The sequence below is a fragment of the Bombus vancouverensis genome, chromosome 3 (genome assembly GCF_051014615.1).
Source record: "Bombus vancouverensis nearcticus chromosome 3, iyBomVanc1_principal, whole genome shotgun sequence".
In the NCBI taxonomy this organism is placed as follows: Eukaryota; Metazoa; Arthropoda; class Insecta; order Hymenoptera; family Apidae; genus Bombus; species Bombus vancouverensis.
Window position 1 is genome coordinate 1989445 of NC_134913.1, and position 21342 is coordinate 2010786.

Genomic DNA, 21342 nt, shown 5'->3' on the forward strand with positions numbered 1-21342 from the left:
CTCCATCCCTTTCCACCAAGCTCGCCAACTTCTGCTTGCCCTCTCCTCCTCCTCCTCCTCCTCCTCCTCCTCCTCCTCCTCCTCCTCCTCCTCCTCCTTCTCCTCCTCCTCTCCTCTCCTCTGCTTCCTCTCGCAGGTCTCTCGATCTCACTTGGTTTCCCTCTCGCACTCCGGCAATTTCTCTCTTTCTCTCTTCCCTGTCTGTTGTGATCGTTGGGCAGTAGCGCCGTCGCGGGGAGGTGGAGGTTGCACCTTTTGCCGCATCTCGGAATCTCGCGCGTTGCTCATTTGCCGTACATAGGAGAGGAGAAGAGAGGCAAGGAAAGCGGGAGTGCGAGAGCAGCCAAGAAAGAGAGAAAGAGAAACCTCCGCTAGGTAGTAGTATGCGAACAGTACGGTGGTCGGACAGTTCCAGTTCCGTTTCGATTAGGCGAGACTACGCTGGGGTTTTTGGCTCGCTTGTGGCCCGTGAAACGTACGCGTAATGCCGTTTATCGTGGCCATTGACGGCACTTGGTGCTGCTGCTGGTGCTGTTGCTGTTTACCCGGCGCGCTAACTGCACGCCGCTTTTACAAGAGGAACTGCATAGTTGAAGAAGATACGAAGTGAACCAACTTCGTGAGTGTTCAAAGGATAGCTTACGTGTGGCGTTTGGATCGTTCGATACGACTTGGTGATTATGCTCATAGAAGGGTCAAGTCGTGAGGCATAGAGGAGTGTACTGTAAAATCCGCATGTCCCGATTCACTGGGTTCGTATATGTTACTACTTCCCATGTAACCTCCTTGCTTACGCACACTAACGCAAGCGCACATAGCAAAGCTAACTTAAAGGCAAATCGCTGCCGGAGAAACGATTCCCCGGCCCTCTAGCCCAGTTCCGGGCACAGACATTGATCCATCGATAAGGAAGTTTCCTATCTTTTGTTGGATTGCTGGCATGTTCAGTAAAGTGCAAGAAAGTGAAACGAATCACCCGTAAGCCATAAAATCCTTACCTTTGTAATTCATCGTTATCCTAATTTAGATACACATAAGTTTTCTGCATTGCAATAGGCATAGGTTTCGATATTTGTAATCTATGTGTGACTGTAATTTAAATCGAATTTCGATTCTTCATCTTCTTACTTCTACTTCGTAGTATTTGTGATGAAGCAAGGATGAGCGTATACCATGAGTATTACGTTAAAGCTTCACACGTCTGCTGTTATTTTCAAACAATCTTGTTACTCGATAATCTCATGGAGGAAATTATATTTATTCATATACTACGATTGTACATATCTGCTTACACTTGTTTCCCTAAAATTCAATATGATTTTAGACATTTAAATAAAATTTGAACATAAGTTTTAATTTCTAATATTTCGAAGACGTGATATTTTCATAAAAATTGCGCTTTTATTTTTTTATTATTTGTATCTTGATTTTTATTAATTATTAATACAATACGATTTTAAGTACATACAGTTTTAATATATTTCAGTTAATTTAAGTATTCAAGGATATTATTATTATTATTGCTTTGTTTATATGCTTTATTTGGCTCTTTTTCTTTACTTTGATAAAATTTAAAAAATCTCATATGAAGATAGCAAAGTATTACATTTTCAATAAGATGAAAACATACGTATATAAGTAGAATGCGAGTGTTTCTTTTATTCAATAAATATATTACAATTTTGTGATACTCAAGTTTACATGCTCTTGCTTATATTTACGATTATCGTACTAATATATTATACATCAAATGCGTACACATTTAATGATTAATGAACGATATGAATTTGAGTAAATCGGAAATTTTGAAGTGTGAAAGAAATACTTCTAATACTGGCGAATAAAATGAAGATGACAGAAGTGTAACCTTATAAACGATTCATCTATATTTACAATGCCTTGTGGCAGCAATACTTTTAATTATAATAACGTGTGCACATCAGTGACAGAGCGTGGAATTCGAACGTGTGCGTTCCGCCTGGCAAACGCGCAAACGCGTGACCGCGTCCATGAGAACTTACCATTAATCCGGGTTCTTAACCGCGCGCGGAGTAAACGTGGCTGACACGCCGCCGATGATAATAATAAGAGTGCGTAATTTATCGAAGAATCGACGTCACAAATCGGATGACGTATGTGTCGCCACGGTTATCGTTGTTGTTCATTGAAGGCAGTTTGCCTAGCGGCTACATTTGGTGCGTATGCAGAAAAGTATGTACGATAGGAAAGCCAGTTAACTATCCGACTTGACCAGAGTTCGGATGTGAAACAGTGAGTAAAACTGCCCCCTTGCGGAGCGCGTCCGTGGTTCCCAATCTAACCACTCCTCTGCCATCGAGTTCTTACCTCCTACCCCTCTTCTGTATCTCCCATTCTCTCTGTTTCTCTACTTCCACCCCCTCTCCATTTTCCATCGCCTTTCCTCTTACCTCTTCTATAGCTCTGTAACTCCCTGCCCTTCCGTCGTTCCCCTCTGTTAGGGTCCTCCATTTTGTCGTGATTCCTCTAGCTCTAAACATATATTGGACATTTTGTTCATACTGTACTATTGTCATTTACATACAAATTGTGCGCGGAACCGTGCCTATGGTTGACATACTGTCTATTAGCTCAAATAGCAAATACGACTATGGGGCTCCACCATAGGCTATCCTGGAAGGTGTCACTTCTCTCTCTTTCTCTCCTGCACTGTCTTTTTCATTCTCTTCTTTCTCTTTTCATTTCCCATTGAACCTACTTCTTTCTCCTTTGGACATCCTTTGTTTTTCTTTTTTCTTATTAGTCTTTCTCTATCCTAAGTTTCCTTCTGTATAATAAATCGTGTCTTAATAACATGCGATTTTTATAATCTAGTATTTTGTACGCCGGTATGATTTTCGAAGTGTAACCTCTACTGAAAGTAACGAATCTTGATTCGCGTTGCGATATTTTTCTCCATGTTGTTTCTTCTAGGAGGTTTATATTAAATTTTGCGATATAAATAATTGTACGAAATAATAGCTTTTACTCTGTATGGTAATATTTTAATAACTATTATTTTAATTTACCATCATAATGGTCGTTTCTCTATTTTGTTGAAGTATCTGCAAATAAGAATATTTCGGCTATTATTTTATATCAATATTTTTTTCTCTTTTTTTCATTTCAGATGTCTGCTGGGTCACAAATTCAGATGGCACCTCAATCAACTGTAAACTCTGGTCAGTCAGTTCATAGTCAAGACTCGAACATGAGCACTGGTAAGTCAGTATATTTTTATTTTATTTAATGATAAAGACAAACTTCCACCTAATAAGTAAATTAAAAATAGCAAAAACATTTTATAAGCTTGATTATTTTGCAATAACTAGGCTCATCACATAGTGATAAGGAGGTAGATCCAAATACTCCAGAAAAGGTACCAAGAACTCCTTCGGAGAGGAAAAGGAAACGTAAAGCTGACGATGGAGGTGGGGGAATTACTGGGGGACCTATAGGAAGCAAGGGGTCTAGATCTGTTGCTGCTCTTGAAAATAAAAAAATAAATGAGTATTTTTCAAAGCATCATTTGGGTAATAGCCCCATTCGGCATGGGGGTGCTAAAAGTCCTTCACCTCAACAGGGATATCCTATGGTAAATATAAAAAGTATACATATATAGATACATAGACATACACTACTTATATCATTTCTAACAGAATTTTTCATTTCCATAATATAATTATGACTCTGTAACTTTTTCCTTTACATCCTTTCTGATATTTTGTGTAATTATTTTTCAACAGTATCCACCATCGCCTCAACAACTCCTTTCACCACAAGTAACAACACCCAATTCTTCAGTGGCAGAATTTTCTTCACTGATGCAGCCGCCAAGACCTCATCCTCAACCTCCACCTCCTCCTCCACCAGCCTCAACACAACCTGCAGGCTCGATGGTCAGCAAGCAGGTGCAGGTAAGGCCTACCAACCTCAGTAGGACAAGCCAGGTCAGGCAAGCGAAGACTAACACCCCAAATGTAAGCAAAATTCGGTAATTCCTGCAAGCATTTTATAAGAAACGACCCATAAAAATCTTGGCTATAAATAGTATAATTTTTTGTTCAAATATTTAAAATTTCTTCATAAATGGTAAAAAAGTTATATAATTTAAACTAAAAATTTGATCTTGTGTGTTCATGTAGCAAATACTTAACCATAATTTAGGAGTAATAACTATGTAAGAAATTTTATGTATCTAGAGCATACAAATATTCAAAATTAATTTATTTATCTCTCAAAAAATAACTGCATTCCTTTGTAATATCATTTTTTTTCATTAGAAGATATCTTATTTACAAATATTATTTACTCCTTTTATTTCACGTTTTACATTTTTCTTATTATCTCTTATTGCAACTTGGTATAAGAGAGTACATTTTATACATTTTTATATACTTTAATTTTCTAAAATTAGTTTCGTAATGGGCATTTCTTGTCAGATGTTTGTAGTAAATTTGCAGCTAACTTCTGACTGGACTGTAGCGCTGTATCCATTTGTTATCATAGGAGTGCAGGCTACCTTGTAATGTCACTCCTTATTTAATAAATTTTGTTTTGCTTTTAAGTCATTAAAATTGTTTATTTCCATTTATTTCAATTTCTAAATTAAAAATAGGTGTGCATGTTTGCCGTCTTTGACTTGGTATTTGGCTATAGTCTTATATTTCAAAAGTGATAAAATTAAAAAAAAATTGTTTTATAGTGTACAATGTATCAATTATTATAGAAAAAAATATGTATAAAATATACAATGTCCTACAATTTTTTACATGCATACCTTAAATCATGCATACATTTTTGGTGTTTTCCTTGCTGCCTGTGTGGTAGTTCTGTTCTATCTATATGTTTGGGTTTTGCTCTGTAGTTTTACTTTTAATAGCAAAAGGGCTGGCCTATTAAATTAAATAACGTGTAGAACTAACTTTATCACAAATTTCTATCAAAGATGGAACTTTGATCGTTTTTCTAAATGAAATTATCAAAAATTGCACTAAAACTGAAACTGCATGTTACATCCATTTGGGTGCAACAAGGTATCTGGTATTTATGAACTATGTTGACAAATGTATCAGATGTTACAGTAGTTTGTTTGTATTTATTATAAAATGTGTTATTTACATTTCAGACAGAACTTACTTGCCAGAGGATACAAGAATTTGAAACTCAAGCCTCTTCAGACTTAGAATTACGTAACAACAAAATTGATGAATTAAATAGAGTAAGTAAAATAAATTCTGAAATGTGCTATGAGTGTAAAATTATACATTAGTAGTAGAAATAGAATAGGGAAAGCATCTAGTTCTCTTTCTCTTTCCAAAAAGAAAAATGCATAAAAAGTAAAATATTTTTTAATGTTTTTATTATTATTTATTATTATAATAAGATTTATTAGTATTTGTATTTTCATATAATTAACAGTACATATTTTCTTTTTCAGACAACTGATGAACTTAGGCATCAAATGGCTAATCAACAAAAATTAATTGAACAGCACAAATCTCATATAAATAAGTGTATAGATGTTGTAAAGAAGCTACTAAAAGAAAAATCAAACATAGAAAAAAAGGAGGCTAGGCAAAAGTGTATGCAAAATAGACTGAGGTTGGGTCAATTTGTAACTCAAAGGGTGGGTGCAACGTTTCAAGAAAATTGGACGGATGGTTATGCGTTTCAAGAATTAGCTCGACGGCAAGAAGAAATCGCAACTGAACGAGAAGAAATTGATAAACAAAAAAAGCTACTACTCAAAAAAAGGCCATCGAACAGTGAAACTGGTAGGAAACGTAGTCAGCCTCAACCTTCTTTGCATAATGGCACAGAAGCTACATTCTTAAAGCCAGATGCAGTACCTGGATCTTATACGTGGCAAGAGTATTATGAAGCTGATGAAATACTCAAGGTAGCAAAGTTTTCAGATTGTTATTTGCAATAAACGTAGTTTTGACATAATCTCATATATGTATTGTCTTTTTAGTTAAGACAAAGTGCGTTGAAAAAAGAAGACGCTGATCTGCAATTAGAAATGGAAAAACTCGAAAGAGAACGAAACTTGCACATTAGAGAACTGAAACGTATTCACAACGAGGACCAATCGAGATTCAATTCTCATCCTGTATTGAATGAACGTTACCTTTTATTAATGTTGTTAGGAAAAGGTGGCTTCAGCGAAGTGCATAAGGTATAGAAACGAAATTATTAATTTCAAAGTAACATTTGTTTTAGTAAACAATTAATTAATTATTTTTTAAGTATTTCGCTTTTTACAGGCATTTGACTTAAAAGAGCAACGATATGTCGCTTGTAAAGTGCATCAACTAAATAAAGACTGGAAAGAAGATAAGAAAGCTAATTATATTAAGTAAGTACTTTTATAATGAAATTTTTTATTTTGGAATTAAGCAGTTTAATTAATTAATAAAATAAAAGTAATTACAGTTTCGCAACAAAATACATATTTGAAATAATACCAGTTTTAATTATACATAAGTGACATTAATTATTTTTATATAAGGATATATTTTTACATTGTTTTACATATATATATATATATGTATATATATAACTTGGCTGTTATATATGTATATATGTATATATTTTTTTATTCTTTATGCAGGCATGCGTTACGAGAATACAATATACATAAAGCTCTTGATCATCCTCGTGTTGTGAAATTGTATGATGTGTTTGAAATTGACGCCAATTCTTTTTGTACTGTCTTGGAATATTGTGATGGCCATGATTTAGATTTTTATCTTAAGCAGGTGTGTGTATTAACGTATTTTTCACATAACATTTATTATGTATTACTGTAATTAAATATTTTACTAAATATGTTCAGCATAAGACTATACCTGAAAGAGAAGCAAGATCTATTGTTATGCAAGTTGTATCTGCATTAAAGTACCTCAATGAAATAAAACCCCCAGTCATACATTATGATTTAAAGCCTGGTAAATTTCTATTGTATATAACTTATGTTATTTTTATTATATAAAGTAAAATTTTAAATTATATACTATTATTGTTGTAATTTTGCAGGTAATATATTATTAACTGAAGGTAATGTTTGTGGAGAAATAAAGATAACAGATTTCGGATTAAGTAAAGTAATGGATGAGGAAAATTATAATCCAGACCATGGAATGGATTTAACATCTCAAGGAGCTGGTACCTATTGGTATGTACTTCCTCATTTTAGAGACATACTTTATGATATTAGGAACATTTTTATATTTTTCTATGTTAAACTTGATTAGTAAAATGCATATTTTATGTAGGTACCTTCCACCAGAGTGTTTTGTTATTGGTAAAAATCCTCCAAAAATATCATCGAAAGTTGATGTTTGGAGTGTAGGAGTTATATTTTATCAATGTCTATATGGCAAAAAGGTATAATGACTATTATACTATAGTAACTATATAACATTGATTTGCTATTAGATTGACATTGAAGATCTACATTTTAAAAACTGTTTTTAGCCCTTTGGACATAATCAATCTCAAGCAACAATTTTAGAAGAGAATACAATTTTGAAAGCCACTGAAGTTCAATTTGCAAATAAACCAACTGTTAGCAACGAAGCAAAGGTACCCCATTTTAGTATCAATTCATATGAATTAGAAAAATTTAAGTAATTGTCAATATGAAAATAAAATCCTAAATTTATTCGTAAATGTTTTTACTTTCATAGAGTTTCATAAGAAGTTGCCTAGCATATAGGAAAGAAGAGCGCATAGATGTGTTGACATTAGCTAGACATGAATATCTACAACCTCCAGTGCCAAAACATGGCCGTCAAGCGAATAATCAGCAACAACAGCAACAACAACAACAGATTCAGCAGCAGCAACAAACCACATTTAATATTGGCATGTTTAGTGGTATGAACGCGTCAAGCAGTTCGTAGTGGAAAAAAACTAAAGACAAAATCTTCGATATACTAATACATGCCAAATCTTGAACATTGAATTGCACACCATCTCATCTTAGGAACATAGCGGTTGCTATAACGAATTGTAAATACTAAAAACCGGATAATATCACCATCACCAATGCCACGATTACCACTACCACTACCACTCCACTACCACTACCGCCATCACTACCACTTCCACCACACCTTTACAACTATACTTACAGGCCAACTACATAGGACATTGCAAGAGAGATGCGAGACTGGTCGTCGCAAGTCCAGAAGCTTGCGTCTTTCTACAATACAAGCTACATTATTCAGCATGACAAAAATGTTGTGTTCGTAAATATTCAATTGTATTATCGTTCCTTGTATCAAACAGTGGGCTGACTTGATAATAGTGTTTAAAAAGAAATGAGAGAAACAGATAAACATGTGATAAGTCATTGTGAATTAAAGTGAAGTTCAAATTAAGAAGAAAAGGAAACAAAGGAGTATAGCGACGGAAATCATTACAAGTGAAAATTACTCGGTGAAAATAAAGAGAGCAACGGAAGATAAAGTATCCGAGGCAAAGCGCGTCAAAGCAGTGTAGAGGGACTTTGCTTTTATGGAGACGTTCCTCTCTTCTGAAGTTACGTATGGATGAATGAGTGTGACGAAAGATTGTTAAAACTAGTGTGCGTGTATATATTTATACTATATATATATATATACTAATAAATCCGATATAATATATATATATGGTGTAAAGAACAGGACAGCATTGACAGTGGAAAGACAACTGTGGTGGATCCTCGCATGACCTCCGTGCAGCCAAGTATTCCATGAATATTTGACTGCACATCATGTTACTTTATTCAAATATTAACATTATTACTTATATCATGACTAATAACGATTAACATACACACACGAGGAGATTTGGTTGGTTGTTCCTATTCTGAAATGAGTGGGCTTATCTACACCGGATTGATTGGTCTAAGGTTCGAATGCAAAGAAAGTAAAAGAATCGCGATGCTCCCAAATAAAAAAAGAACATACAGAATCGCAGTCCACGGTTTATATGCTCCATGCACATGTACATTTTTAATCCATGATTTTCTAATAGAGTGATTCATTTTTTTCTAGAGTGGACTTCGGCGCGATAATTATGATCTTACATTTTCGTGATATATAACAATTCTTATAATCAGGCATTAAAAATTTTTAAAGTAAGATTCATGATACTGTACCGACCTGGTTGCTATTTCTTTATTCATAATTTGTTTTATATATGTACGTTATATATAGATAATTATGAAATAGAAGATTAAGTTATTTTATCAAGTGCCCTTGCTTTGTATTATAGTCGCGTCTGTCGACAACCTGCAGCTTTTGGGAGTACTAGAAAGTTGTTAAAATGTTGTAAGTTGTTGGTACAATGTGGGCACGGTATTGGTTGATAAATCAATACCAACGTGATTGGCAAAGAATGGTCAGAGGAGAATACATTACAAGTCTGAACAGAGTCTACTACTAGATCCATCGCTTCTATTCTAAAAGCCAACCGTTCCTGCTTCCCTCTCCTATTTCTCTTGCGGTTTTCAAATTTATTAAACAGGAAAGCGTATACTTTTAAAATTCCTCTACGAGGAAGTGCTTTTTGTAAACTAAGTTCGAAGACAAACTAGTCAGAAAATGAATAAATTCATTTACTTTTTCTCCGAGGACGGGTATGCATAATTGTCAAATTTGAAAATTTTCAATTTTTCGGTATACTTATGTAATCATCGTTTTCATATAATTAAAAAATTAACTGTAATCGAGCAAAAATTCCCTAATTCAGAAATTTTGCTTGAACATAATGGTTAAAATAATCGCGATTAGTTTTATTATATTTTAATATATTTATTATAGTTTAAAATGACAATTGGTGCATACTATTCTTGGGCAAAAAATAGCATATACTTTGGCCAGTAAAATTTACGAAAAACACTTCTTTTAAAAAACAGGGATATCGTTCTGCTACCACAACAAATTGCTACCAGGAAAAGATTAAATCATTTAATAAGACGTCAAACTGATGAAAGAACGAAAAAAAATCATTTAACGAGCATTTATTCTATGAAATCTCATTTGGGATTATTTGTAATGATAAAAAATGAAACAAATCTGCACCAAGCAGTGTTTATATGTTTTGCGATAGAAGCAATTTTGCATTTGTATATAGTGAAGACTCCTTAAAAATGCATCGTTAATAAAACTATTAAATGCATATATCGAAAACAAATTTTTATCCAAGGAATAAGATTTTTTTCATAGAAAATTCATTGCACAAATATTCAAATATTGCCTGATCAGATATATTCTTTAAAAACTACGGGTCAACTTGAAAAGAAAAGCATTACATAATAATATTTCCTGCTCTATGTGCTTTTATAACTATATGCATGCTAGAGTTTGGAGTATTATTATGCATTTTAAAAAAAGAGGAATTTAAATAATTCTTTAATAAACAAAGTTTTTTTTTATCGCCCTTGCGTGTCAGCATAGTCACGATCTTCCTCATAAACAACAGGAATTGCGTCGAGGATGCTGTATGAAACGTTATAGCAATAAATTTACGTATTTGTGTATAATTTAAAGTTAGTAAACTTATTAATTAAATATGAATCACATATAACAGTGTATATTTCTCCTACAATACATATGTGTGGATATAAAATTATTTTCTTTCATTAGGTAAATTTTTGGATAGGAATATAATATAAAATATTATTTCCATTGAATTTGATTAGAATATTTGTATATAAAGAACAAAACATAACTTTTTACTTATACTTAACTTTAATTATAGTATAAAATTATGTTATTTTATCGAGTAAATTCTATAAATTTCAAGAAGTATATACATACACATACTGAATGATCTGCTGAAAGATTTTAATCATTCTAGTCTCAAGGGCTTTTATGGGATTTATCGAATTTTAAAGAATCATGAAATCAAATTCCTTTTTTTCATTAATAGTTTTAAGCCTGTAGTATAATGTATTGAAAGATTTGTTACAAAATTGGCAAAATTAAGAAAACTATAAATGTTTATAAAGTACAATACAATTATTACATAATTCCATTCTGAACAATTACTTATAATACACTTTTTTCAAACCCGTATTTTTCAATCATACAGTTCAAAAAACTCAAAAGTTATTCATTTGGTTGATTTGATATCTTGTGATGATATTTATATATACATGAAAAAAACAAATCACTTTCATAATCTGTAATTTCATTGACTATTAGCATATTGACAATAGCATACAAATTTATTTAGTTCAAGAACAATTTGATTTTTAAAACAAAACAATATTTCAAGAATTATGCCATTTATATGTTCCTCGTATTTTTTCGCTGCCTATCGATCCTTTTGATTCTTTAAACATTAATTTTATTTTTATACCTACATCATTATAAAGAAAATCAACTAGTGAAAACTTAGGAGATTGCATGAACTTGTTTTGACCTACTCATTTATTTTGAAATTTTTGTGTTCAATGATGTATTCATTTCTGTTTCATGTGTTTGAAACGTGCGCTTAGAATTTTTGAAAAAATAGTTCCAATGGAAAATATTTTAAATAAAAACTGTCTGTTTTTTAATGTAAGTTTTCATTTGGAATTTTTAAATCAATTTTATTTCATCCCGTACAATAAAATATTAGATAATAATAATTCAACATATTAAAATGCTTTGGCACCTATAAAATTTAAAGGTAGAGCAGCTAAAATTATTAGCTGCACATTACATTATTCCTAAAAAAAAAAGCGAATAACTTTTATATCATGTAGTTTCACTATTCTATGCCCTCTTTTATTGAGAACAAATGTAGTGGTATAGTAGAACAAACGAATAATATCCGTATTAAGAAAAAAAGAATTAAAATAACTTTAATATTCAAAGATTATTTTTAACAATATTTAAATATTGTAAATTAAAATTTTAACATGTTTAGTAACATATATTGAAAAGGAGATTTAATATTCTCTTTCTTTATGTATTATTTGATTAATTAGATCATTTATCTTTATTAAAATTTGTTCACAGAATATAGATAATTAATCGTACGAATGTGCTAATTAATACAATTACCTTCATATATTATGGTAAGTACATTATTTATTAATGATATGTCACAGCTAGATGTCTGTAAAAAATGTGTTCTGTTCCAAAATTAATCCAACATACAAAAAGAAAAAATAAATAAAAACAAATTTAAGTTAATTAATATAACGAGTCTTAATGTTTAAATTAATAGTCTATCCGTATTATAAATACAAAAATTTCATTACTGTCATATGTTTGTGAATCTCTACATTTGTAGTTATTAAGCATACACAGAACATCAATTATATTTTTCATTCAATACCAATACTATTAATAGAAGGTATGTGATCAGTAGTTAATATGTGTAATAGTTAATACGTGACTAAGTGTTTTATGAAGATGAACTAAATTTTTCATTCTATATATATACATTATTATTACAATAACAAAAGTTTCTCTTAATTGATACTGAGTTTTGCAACAAATCACACATTATTCCATTTCCAATGAGCTGATATTCTAACATGTGCAAAAATATTTTATTAATTTTTTTTACAAAACAATGAGTATTTAAATATCTTTCTCCAGAAAATTAACATACAGAGATAGTATAGATATTTTAAAATTGAATATTATTTAAATATTTAGATACTCAAATGTTATACAGTCAGTCATGACTCAAATGTATTATCGCATTGCACACTATGCATATATTATTTAATTATCACTGTAAAATGTAATTTTCTTAAAATATTCTAATTTATATATTCTAGTATATGTATGTACAATATCATATAAAATTATTGTATTGCCTTGATCTTAATGAAGGCAAAATCTGTTAAAATTTATATCAAATGTGATCACACAGATCGTGATTAAGATCGTGTTTATTTGCTTATGCCTTTAAAATATTGTACAAAATCGATCAGTTGGAATCATCCTCATCATCATCCGAAACTGCGTATGAAACAGGTTTACGAGCACGACCGGCAGTTTTTCGAGGTGGTACCGGAGAACTATCTACTGCACTAAGAATACTTTCTTCCTCCGACTCAGACTTCTTCTTTCTTTTCTTTACCTGTATAATTAAATAATTTTTGTGCAATTAAATAGCAAATGAATTTAAAATACTGATAAATGTCTTTTTGCGTTATTTTTTCGTGATATGTCATAAATTTTTATTAATAGTTTTTATTTTGTTATTATCAATTGCATTGTTACTTACGGGAGTTTGTTTATTTGAAAACATAACTTCCTCCGAGTCTGAATCGGAAGAAACAACTTTTTTCTTTAACTGCCTTTTCATTGCCTTTCCACCATTTTCAGTTTTCTTTTTAGCCGGAGCTAAAACATAAATAATGAGGCATAATATTAGTGACATTGATAGCTATAATATTAGTGAAGATATAAATTAATGACATTGTATAAAATATTTTGTAAATATGTAAACACAAACTAAGAATACCAAATGTAATATTTTGCAATTAACAAAGTATTGAATACTTTACCTTTCATCGGAGGTGAGAATATTGAAGGTGATTCTTCGCTAGATGCTGCAGGAGCTTTTGTTGATTGTTTTTCTGGAGTACTACCAACTAATGAATCAAAAAGTTCTTCCGAACTAGCTATTATTTGAACAGAGATATAATTATAATTATTATAATTTTTATATGAAATTAGCGTATCAATATAACAATATAATTAATATGTTAAACTAATAGTCCATGACAGTAACATTTACTTACGTTTCTTATGTATTTTGAGAATATCATCAGAATCGCTATTAATGACAGCTGTAGTAGGTTTTGTTTTACTAAAAAATAAATTTAATGAGTATATATTGCTTATGTATGTATATATAACGTTATATAATTATAAATAAAGTACTCACTGCTCCATGTCTGAAGAAACACTGAGTATTTCATCACTAGAAGAAGATTCTGCACTACTATAGTTGTAATTCTTTTTAGCTGTAATGTCGAAAACAAACTTCGTAAATATTAGCATATTAAAAATACACATAAATTTGACAAATATCAAATGGAAATTAATACCTGCTGCTGCTCTACGAGATGTACGAGGTGCTGGAGGAGGAGAAATACTGCCGAAATCAATATCATCATTACTATCAGAATCTTTATCTTTCTTCTTGTCGTCTTTTTCTTTTTTCACTTTGGACTTAAATTGTAATGTTGTTTGTTTCAATCCTAATCAATATAGTAAATGGTTATTATTGATAAATTTCATAGAATTTTTTATTTTATTATAACTATGAGCATATATACTTTTTTTGCCACCAGCTTTTTTTTCTATCTTTTCTGGAGAATTGCCCAATCTATCGTCTATAGGTTTGGCATTTGATTCAATCAACATGTCAAATTCATCTTTATCTTCTATTGGTTCTTTTTTTACCTATTATGTTACATAAAACGTTATATTATATTTCCACAAAAAATATAGAAGCGATTTTATTAAAAAAAGAAAAGACTTAATAACGTGTACTCCATTTACCCTTTGATGTTTCTTTATGCCCTCCTTTTTATCCTTAGATACAATTTCTGCTTTTTCAATCTTTCTTTTTAATTCAGTATCAATTATGGGTACTATTCGACGAATATCATCAGAAGTGTAATACTTTGAGGGTGGTTTTTTAATACATTGTTTAGACTTCTGCTCTTCTTTTCGTTCTTTTTCTTCTAACTATAGTAAAATATAGTATATATGAGAAAAATTAAATATTATCTTATTAAAAATAAAAAGAAGTTACGCTTACTCTATTCAATTCATTCAACAAGTTATCCAGATCCTCTTTCCATAAAGAAATAGGTGTACGAGCTTGTAACCTTTTCAATTCTGCTAATTTATCGTCTTTTTGGCGTAATAGTTCATCTTTCTTTTCCTTCGTTAAACACCACAATGTCATTCCTAGTAAATAATCGAAGTTCTCTTTTCCAATAGCTGTAGATGCTGTAGCTGATTCTTCATCAACATTTTCTGCTACTTCTTCCTATCAATATGTTACAGAAATTTGCATATTAAATATTTAGAGTAAAATAAAAATTATAGTTGTAATAAATGTTTTTGTTTACATAAGTTTCTTTTTATTACTTACTTGAGCTTCCTAATGTAGCATAACAATTAAATTTTAATACATTTCAAATATGTTGTTTTAAAATAAAGACGCAATACTTACTAAAACTTCTTCCCTGTTTTGTGATAACTTCCAAGCCAAGACTGGATCAGATTCATATTCTCGCCTAATTAATTCAGCAATCATATCTTTCCTTTTTTTATTTTCTATTACTATAGTACCATCACATTTTTCTAGAATGAATCGTGCTTGATTTGAAAGTTTAGATGCCTCTGCTTGTAATATACCTTCCAAATATTCTTTTCTTTTATGATACGTTTCTAACCTTACTTTATAGAAACCTTTTAAAATCTGAAGAACACTATCATATTTTTGTAGACATAGATTCTCATCAAAAGCACACTGCAAAAATGAATTTATTATAAATGAGTTTGAGTTTTAAATACCTTAAATATATTATTTGCCTTTTACCATAGATGTAACGGTTGTTGTTGTTTGCAATTTAAATGCTTTATGAAGACCATCTCTTTCTAGTTCTACTAACTTATCACGATTTATCATTATTATAAAGTGTACTGCTGTATCTGTATTATATTCCTTGTAATCACTAGAATAATGTAAGGGAAAACAAGTAATAAATATCTTTTTATCATTTATCTTTAGCACTGATACTAAAATAACAATTATATTTACGTAATAATAGCTGGGATTTTCTCAGTTCCATGTAACATTGGTTCCAATACTGTTTCTTTATATGTTTGAGTCCAAGTCCCAACTGGAAGTTCAGTAATTTCAACTTTATCTGGTGCTATCACTGAGATTTCTCCATTAATAACATATCTATAATCTCCACAACTTTCTATGACCCCTTTAAAGTTTTTATAATATGGTACCTGTAGAAAATGCGACAAAATATGGTAAAATACATGTACAATGAATATTAAAGAAGTATTTAAAAAAAATGTTACCATTGGTTTTGGATCAGCACCATCCATCATTCTATATAAATTTTCAATTATTTCTCTAGGATTATAATTTGGTATCTTTGTCATCCATCCAGTACCAATACCATCGGCACCATTCACTAATACCATTGGTATAGTTGGTACATAAAAGACAGGCTCAATTTTTTGATTATCATCATATTCATGTTTTAATAAAGGATCATCATGTTTGTGAAATATATATCTTGCTAATGGACTGTGAATAACAGAGGAGATTACATATATATAGATTGTTTCTTGTACAAAATATCTGTTTTATTTTGATGAGGTAATAAATAACTGAAAGTATTAAAAAAATGCTTTAAGGAAGATTATTTTAGAGAAAAAACAATTTATATTATGTCCTTAATTATGCCAAATATCATTTACAAAAACATTTCTTTGATACTTTAGTTCTTCATGAGATACTCTACTTTGTTCAGATAAAACAGACATTCTGTATATGCAATTTCATGTATACCTGAGCATTGTGAAAATGTAACGAGGACTCGCCGCATCCTTTCCTCCGGCGAGTCTCGTACCAAATTGACCAATTGGTTGTAGTAAATTTATATTATTACTTCCTACGAAATTTTGTGCGAGGTTAATGATAGTTGACATAAGAGAAACTTCACCATGATGATATGCTGAATGTTCAGCTACAGAACCAGCTAATTGTGCAACTTTTACTTCACGTTTGTCATTACGTTTTAAACATGTATATAATACTTTCCTTTGTCCAGGTTTAAAACCATCGATCATATTTGGTATAGACCGAACATTGTCATAGTTACTGTATAAAACCAATTCTACATTAATGAAATCAGAAAAGGACACAGTCCGTGTATCCTTTTCGTACAGAAAGCGTTCTCCGAGACCAATTTCCTTTCTTCTCTTTGTTTCATCCATATGGTTCATTAACCAATCTTTACGTTGATCAACACATTTCTTACTGAAAGCCATGATGATGTTCTGATCATCTTGATCTCCATCATATCTAAATCGAATTCTATGTCTAGTCATATTTTCAAAATATTCTTTTGCTTCCTTAGCAGTGGAAGTACCCAAACCTATAAGTAACAGATCTTTTTATGTATTCCCAACAAAAAAAAACAACAAAATTTTTAAAATAATAGAAATACAAACCTTTGTAGTACTTAATTTTGTAGGTATGAAAATTTTCCGTTTCTGACTTCCATTTCTGGAATTCTGGCATTGAAAAGAAACTTAATATTTGATTTCCTTTTGAAGCTTTAACAATAGGTGTAATAAATTCCTCTACGAAATTTAATTTCAATAATGACGGCCAATTATGATGAATAAAATTAATTAATAAGCCTTTGATATGTGAACCATCCTAATAAATACATTTGACAAAATTATGTTATTACACAATTAAAATATGCACATGGAAATGTAAAATTTAATAGAAAATTAACCTGATCCTGATCGGTCATTATCATCATTTTTCCATAACGTAATGTTTTTAAATCTTCTCGAGTTTCATATTTCTTTTTATACTGGAGCCCAAGAATTTTTATTAAATTATTAATTTCTGCATTTTCCAAAATCTGCTTATGTGTTGCTTCTCTTACGTTCAAAATTTTACCTAAAGTTGAAAACATTTATAAATAGTATTATATATAATTTAAGTAATTTTCACTTACATGACGTTTGCACTATTTACCTCTTAAAGGAAATATACCATATTTATCTCTACCTATCGCCGCAAGTCCAGATACAGCCATGGTTTTGGCTGAATCTCCCTCAGTTAATATAAGTGTACATTCTAATGATTTGTTAGTTCCAGCATCATTAGCATCTTCCAATTTTGGTATACCTGAAATACAAGATTATATAAATAACTAAAATTATTTGTATCATATGAATATACACGAAATTTACCTTGCAATTTTCTTTGTTTTGACTTGGGGCCCAATTTTTGTAACTGACTATCAGCTTTAAATTTCGCCCATGTCAAAACTGCTTCTACAATTCCGATTTTCGTTACCTAAGTATAAATTAAAATTTAATACATATATAGACAAGTATTATATTAATAATAAAATTGCATTTTAATAATTACAGCTGTAATAAATTTTTCACTAAGTGTGCACTTTGATCCAAAACTTTTAGGTTGCAATGTCATATTCTCTTTAGTTTGTGAATCAAATGTGGGATTATTAATAAGACAATTAACAAAAATCCACAAATGATTTTTTATTTGGAATGGTTTAATTGTTACTCCAGCCTTATTTTTCTTTTTTAATGTTTCTGTTAATTGTTTCACTATTAATTCTGTGACATGATCTACATGTCGGCCACCCTGTTTGCAAAAGAGTTTGTTCAATTTTTTATACATAAACATTAATTTCATCTATTCTATTTCATTATATCTATTACCTTTGTTGTTGCAATACTGTTTACAAAAGACATATGCTGGTAACCTTTGTCAGATAAAGCAACGGCTACTTCCCAGCGAGCTCCACAACTTTCATATACAACTTTTAAAGGATTACCACCTTCATCTTCCCTACCTTTGATATAGAAATCAACATAGTCCTTGAAATTCTTGACAGGAATCTTAGTACCATTAAGATAGACTTTAACACCTCTAGTTGAAGCTGCTACATCATAAGCTCTTCTAGACATTAGAGCAACTATGTCATCATCCAAAGACTGCATTTTAAATTTTGATAGATCTGGTGAAAATATGACTTTTGTAAAATCTTCGCCAGAAAAGTCTTTAATCCTAGGCTCACTTGCAATTCCCATATTATTATTCCACGTCTATAAATATTTATTTTAAATAATTACAGACACATATTACTATAAAACAAATATTTCAAATGTTTTTATAAGATAATTACTTGTTTTAAACATTTTTTGTATTCCTTAGATGCGGTTTCCACAGTAAAGCGGTGGCTAAAAATATTACACAATTTGGCACCATAGCCATTTCTACCACCTGTTACTTTCTCTTCTTCATCATCATAATTAGACGATGTTAACAAATGGCCAAATATCATTGTAGGAACATACATATTTTCCTCTTTATGAATTACCACTGGAATGCCTTTACCATTATTCCATACAGATATAACATTATTTTTTCTACAAATAAAATTTATTATTCATTAATTTTATCATTTATGATTCATTTTATAATTCATATAATTATTATTATACATTATCCATTTCGTAATAGATATTAAATAGTTCTTACGGATCAATTTCAATTTTAATTGTATCCATTTTAGGATCCCTCTGTTTATTATCTGCCGCATTTACTAATATTTCATCAAATATTTTGTACAATCCCGGAACATATTTTATTTCTTTTTGTACCATTGATTCTTTTTCTTTATCATAAATCCACATCATTTCCGTCATTGGTTCAACAGAACCAATATAAGTATCGGGACGTAGTAAAATATGTTCCAACTGAGACTTTTTTTGATATATACCTTCAATAGTTTTTTTCTTTGATACATTATCACCACTTCCATTTTCTACTGTATTACTCATGTTTGCAGAAAGTCTTTTTATGTAACTATAAAATTTCAATGCAATATATATAATAAACTATGACAATTTCAATTGATGTCAAATTACATATTATATCTAAATATTATTTATTCATATCCATTATTATAATTCTTAATACGTGAAGGTGATCAAACAATTCTTTCTTTCAAGGTATATGAACTATAATGTTTAGGTATATTAGAAAGCATTGTTTTATAACGAGAAGAAATACTTGCTCGTAATACATAGCTTCTAAGAATATGCTTTTCTCTTAATATTAATATTACTATTATGTATCCACTAAATACTTAAATTACAATTGAAATCGATAACTAATTATTCAGATTAATATTTACAATATTATCATTCTTTCTTTTACAAATCTATATATTAATTATTTATTATAGAGCTTTAATTTTAATTATTAATAACATTCTCCATGTATGTATGAAAAAATATTTCAAGTATAGCATTCCTTATTCGTAATTGTTTATTAAACAGAAAATTTCTATATAACCATACTACACGTTATGTTATAAACGCTCCATTATTAGTATTATTGACATATTAAATAGACAGGATATTATTGATATAATTGTAAAATAATAGTAAAATTATCCTTTTAAAATAAATAAAATTTTATTTCAACTAATTTTAATATAAATTTGTATAGATCGTTTGTTCAAAATTTAGAGTACAAGTGAATTAAATTTGGAGCAATAAGTATAAATATAACATAAAAATAAAGTTAAATAATCGTAACGGGAAGATAGTATAAGTATATTCGAAACGTGACATAAAAGTTTTCATTTCTATTAAAGGTTAAAACTGATATTTATTAAAAATTTCATACCCGAAACAAGTTTTACTAATATGGCGGGAAAACATTTTCTGTGTAATTGGCTAACGCAACAAAAGACGATGGTTTGACATACAATCCCTTTTTTCGAAAATAATACAAGTGTTTCATAAAATATTTAAAAATAAAAGAAATTTTAAGAATAACCTTAAGTCAGAAATCGTTTTCATGATTTACCTGCAATAAAATTGTAATAAAAATACAAAATTGCGTCGGCAACAGAAATTTTCACAAGTATAAAACGTCTGTCAAGATTACAGCTATGAATTAACACCACTGTCGATAAATGACTGAAATTAATTAATTGTCAAACGCACTATTTTGTTATTTTATTGTCCAATTGGCAATTGAATAATTGATCTTGCAGAAAAAATATTATTTTTACCCTACGCTTTGTCTCAAGCCTATACCGTAAATTGATGTCTACACGGTAAACTATCCATCTCCAAACGGCTAAAGTCACTTAGTATAGACGCTGTTCCAAAAGACCATCAAAACTTAACGTACCAAACAATGTTATTTTATTTGATTAAACAATTACAACTTGTATTATATCTATTTAAAAAAGAGATCTTATAACTTATTTATTTAAAGATGACATAATAATGTAAAAATCGATGTAAGAGTATATCAGGGAAATGGAAATTTGAAATGTTAAGATATAGAGAATAAGTGAAAGGATACCGTGTACTTTTTAAAGTCCTTTTTTAAATCAAAGCGTTCGCTTTAAACACGTGTTATTATTTATATTTCATTCATATTATTTAATAATTGTTAAAATGTTAACATCAATTTAAATAAAGAAGCTACACTGGTATTTTCGCAAGTCTAATTCTAAATACATGATCATGTGTCATTTAT

General features: G+C 30.1%; 2 protein-coding genes across 13 annotated transcripts in view; one reads left to right on the forward strand and one right to left on the reverse strand.

Annotated features, from left to right (window-relative positions):
• The window catches only part of Tlk (Tousled-like kinase), a 30369-nt gene extending 19770 nt beyond the window's left edge, over positions 1–10599 (forward strand). For 4 of the 12 annotated variants that reach the window (XM_033347076.2, XM_033347075.2, XM_033347074.2 and 1 more), the window contains 13 exons: positions 3149–3239; positions 3351–3613; positions 3765–3998; positions 5147–5239; positions 5459–5920; positions 5996–6199; positions 6288–6379; positions 6635–6782; positions 6860–6971; positions 7060–7198; positions 7299–7410; positions 7501–7608; positions 7713–10599. In XM_033347076.2, the coding sequence (XP_033202967.1) occupies positions 3149–3239; positions 3351–3613; positions 3765–3998; positions 5147–5239; positions 5459–5920; positions 5996–6199; positions 6288–6379; positions 6635–6782; positions 6860–6971; positions 7060–7198; positions 7299–7410; positions 7501–7608; positions 7713–7928 (2274 nt within the window). In that variant the 3' untranslated portion in view covers positions 7929–10599. Of the gene's footprint in view, positions 1–141; positions 753–2053; positions 2272–2332; positions 2956–2996; positions 3016–3148; positions 3240–3350; positions 3614–3764; positions 3999–5146; positions 5240–5458; positions 5921–5995; positions 6200–6287; positions 6380–6634; positions 6783–6859; positions 6972–7059; positions 7199–7298; positions 7411–7500; positions 7609–7712 lie in introns of those variants that run through there. The other 8 variants (XM_033347086.2, XM_033347083.2, XM_033347079.2 and 5 more) reach the window with 8 other exon arrangements.
• A 2216-nt stretch (positions 10600–12815) lies between these two features.
• Top2 (DNA topoisomerase 2) lies at positions 12816–20922 on the reverse strand. The gene is made up of 23 exons (XM_076617454.1): positions 20659–20922; positions 19321–19647; positions 18965–19208; positions 18498–18884; positions 18181–18420; positions 18000–18105; positions 17782–17934; positions 17534–17703; positions 17241–17451; positions 16576–17164; positions 16080–16311; positions 15805–16004; positions 15583–15718; positions 15214–15513; positions 14794–15027; positions 14532–14720; positions 14306–14432; positions 14075–14227; positions 13912–13990; positions 13766–13833; positions 13529–13645; positions 13246–13364; positions 12816–13098 (listed from the first exon to the last, which is right to left on the reverse strand). Exons 2-23 carry the CDS (start codon positions 19620–19622, stop codon positions 12946–12948), a joined length of 4509 nt encoding a protein of 1502 aa, XP_076473569.1. The 5' UTR covers positions 19623–19647; positions 20659–20922; the 3' UTR covers positions 12816–12945.
• Between the last annotated feature and the right edge of the window lie 420 nt (positions 20923–21342).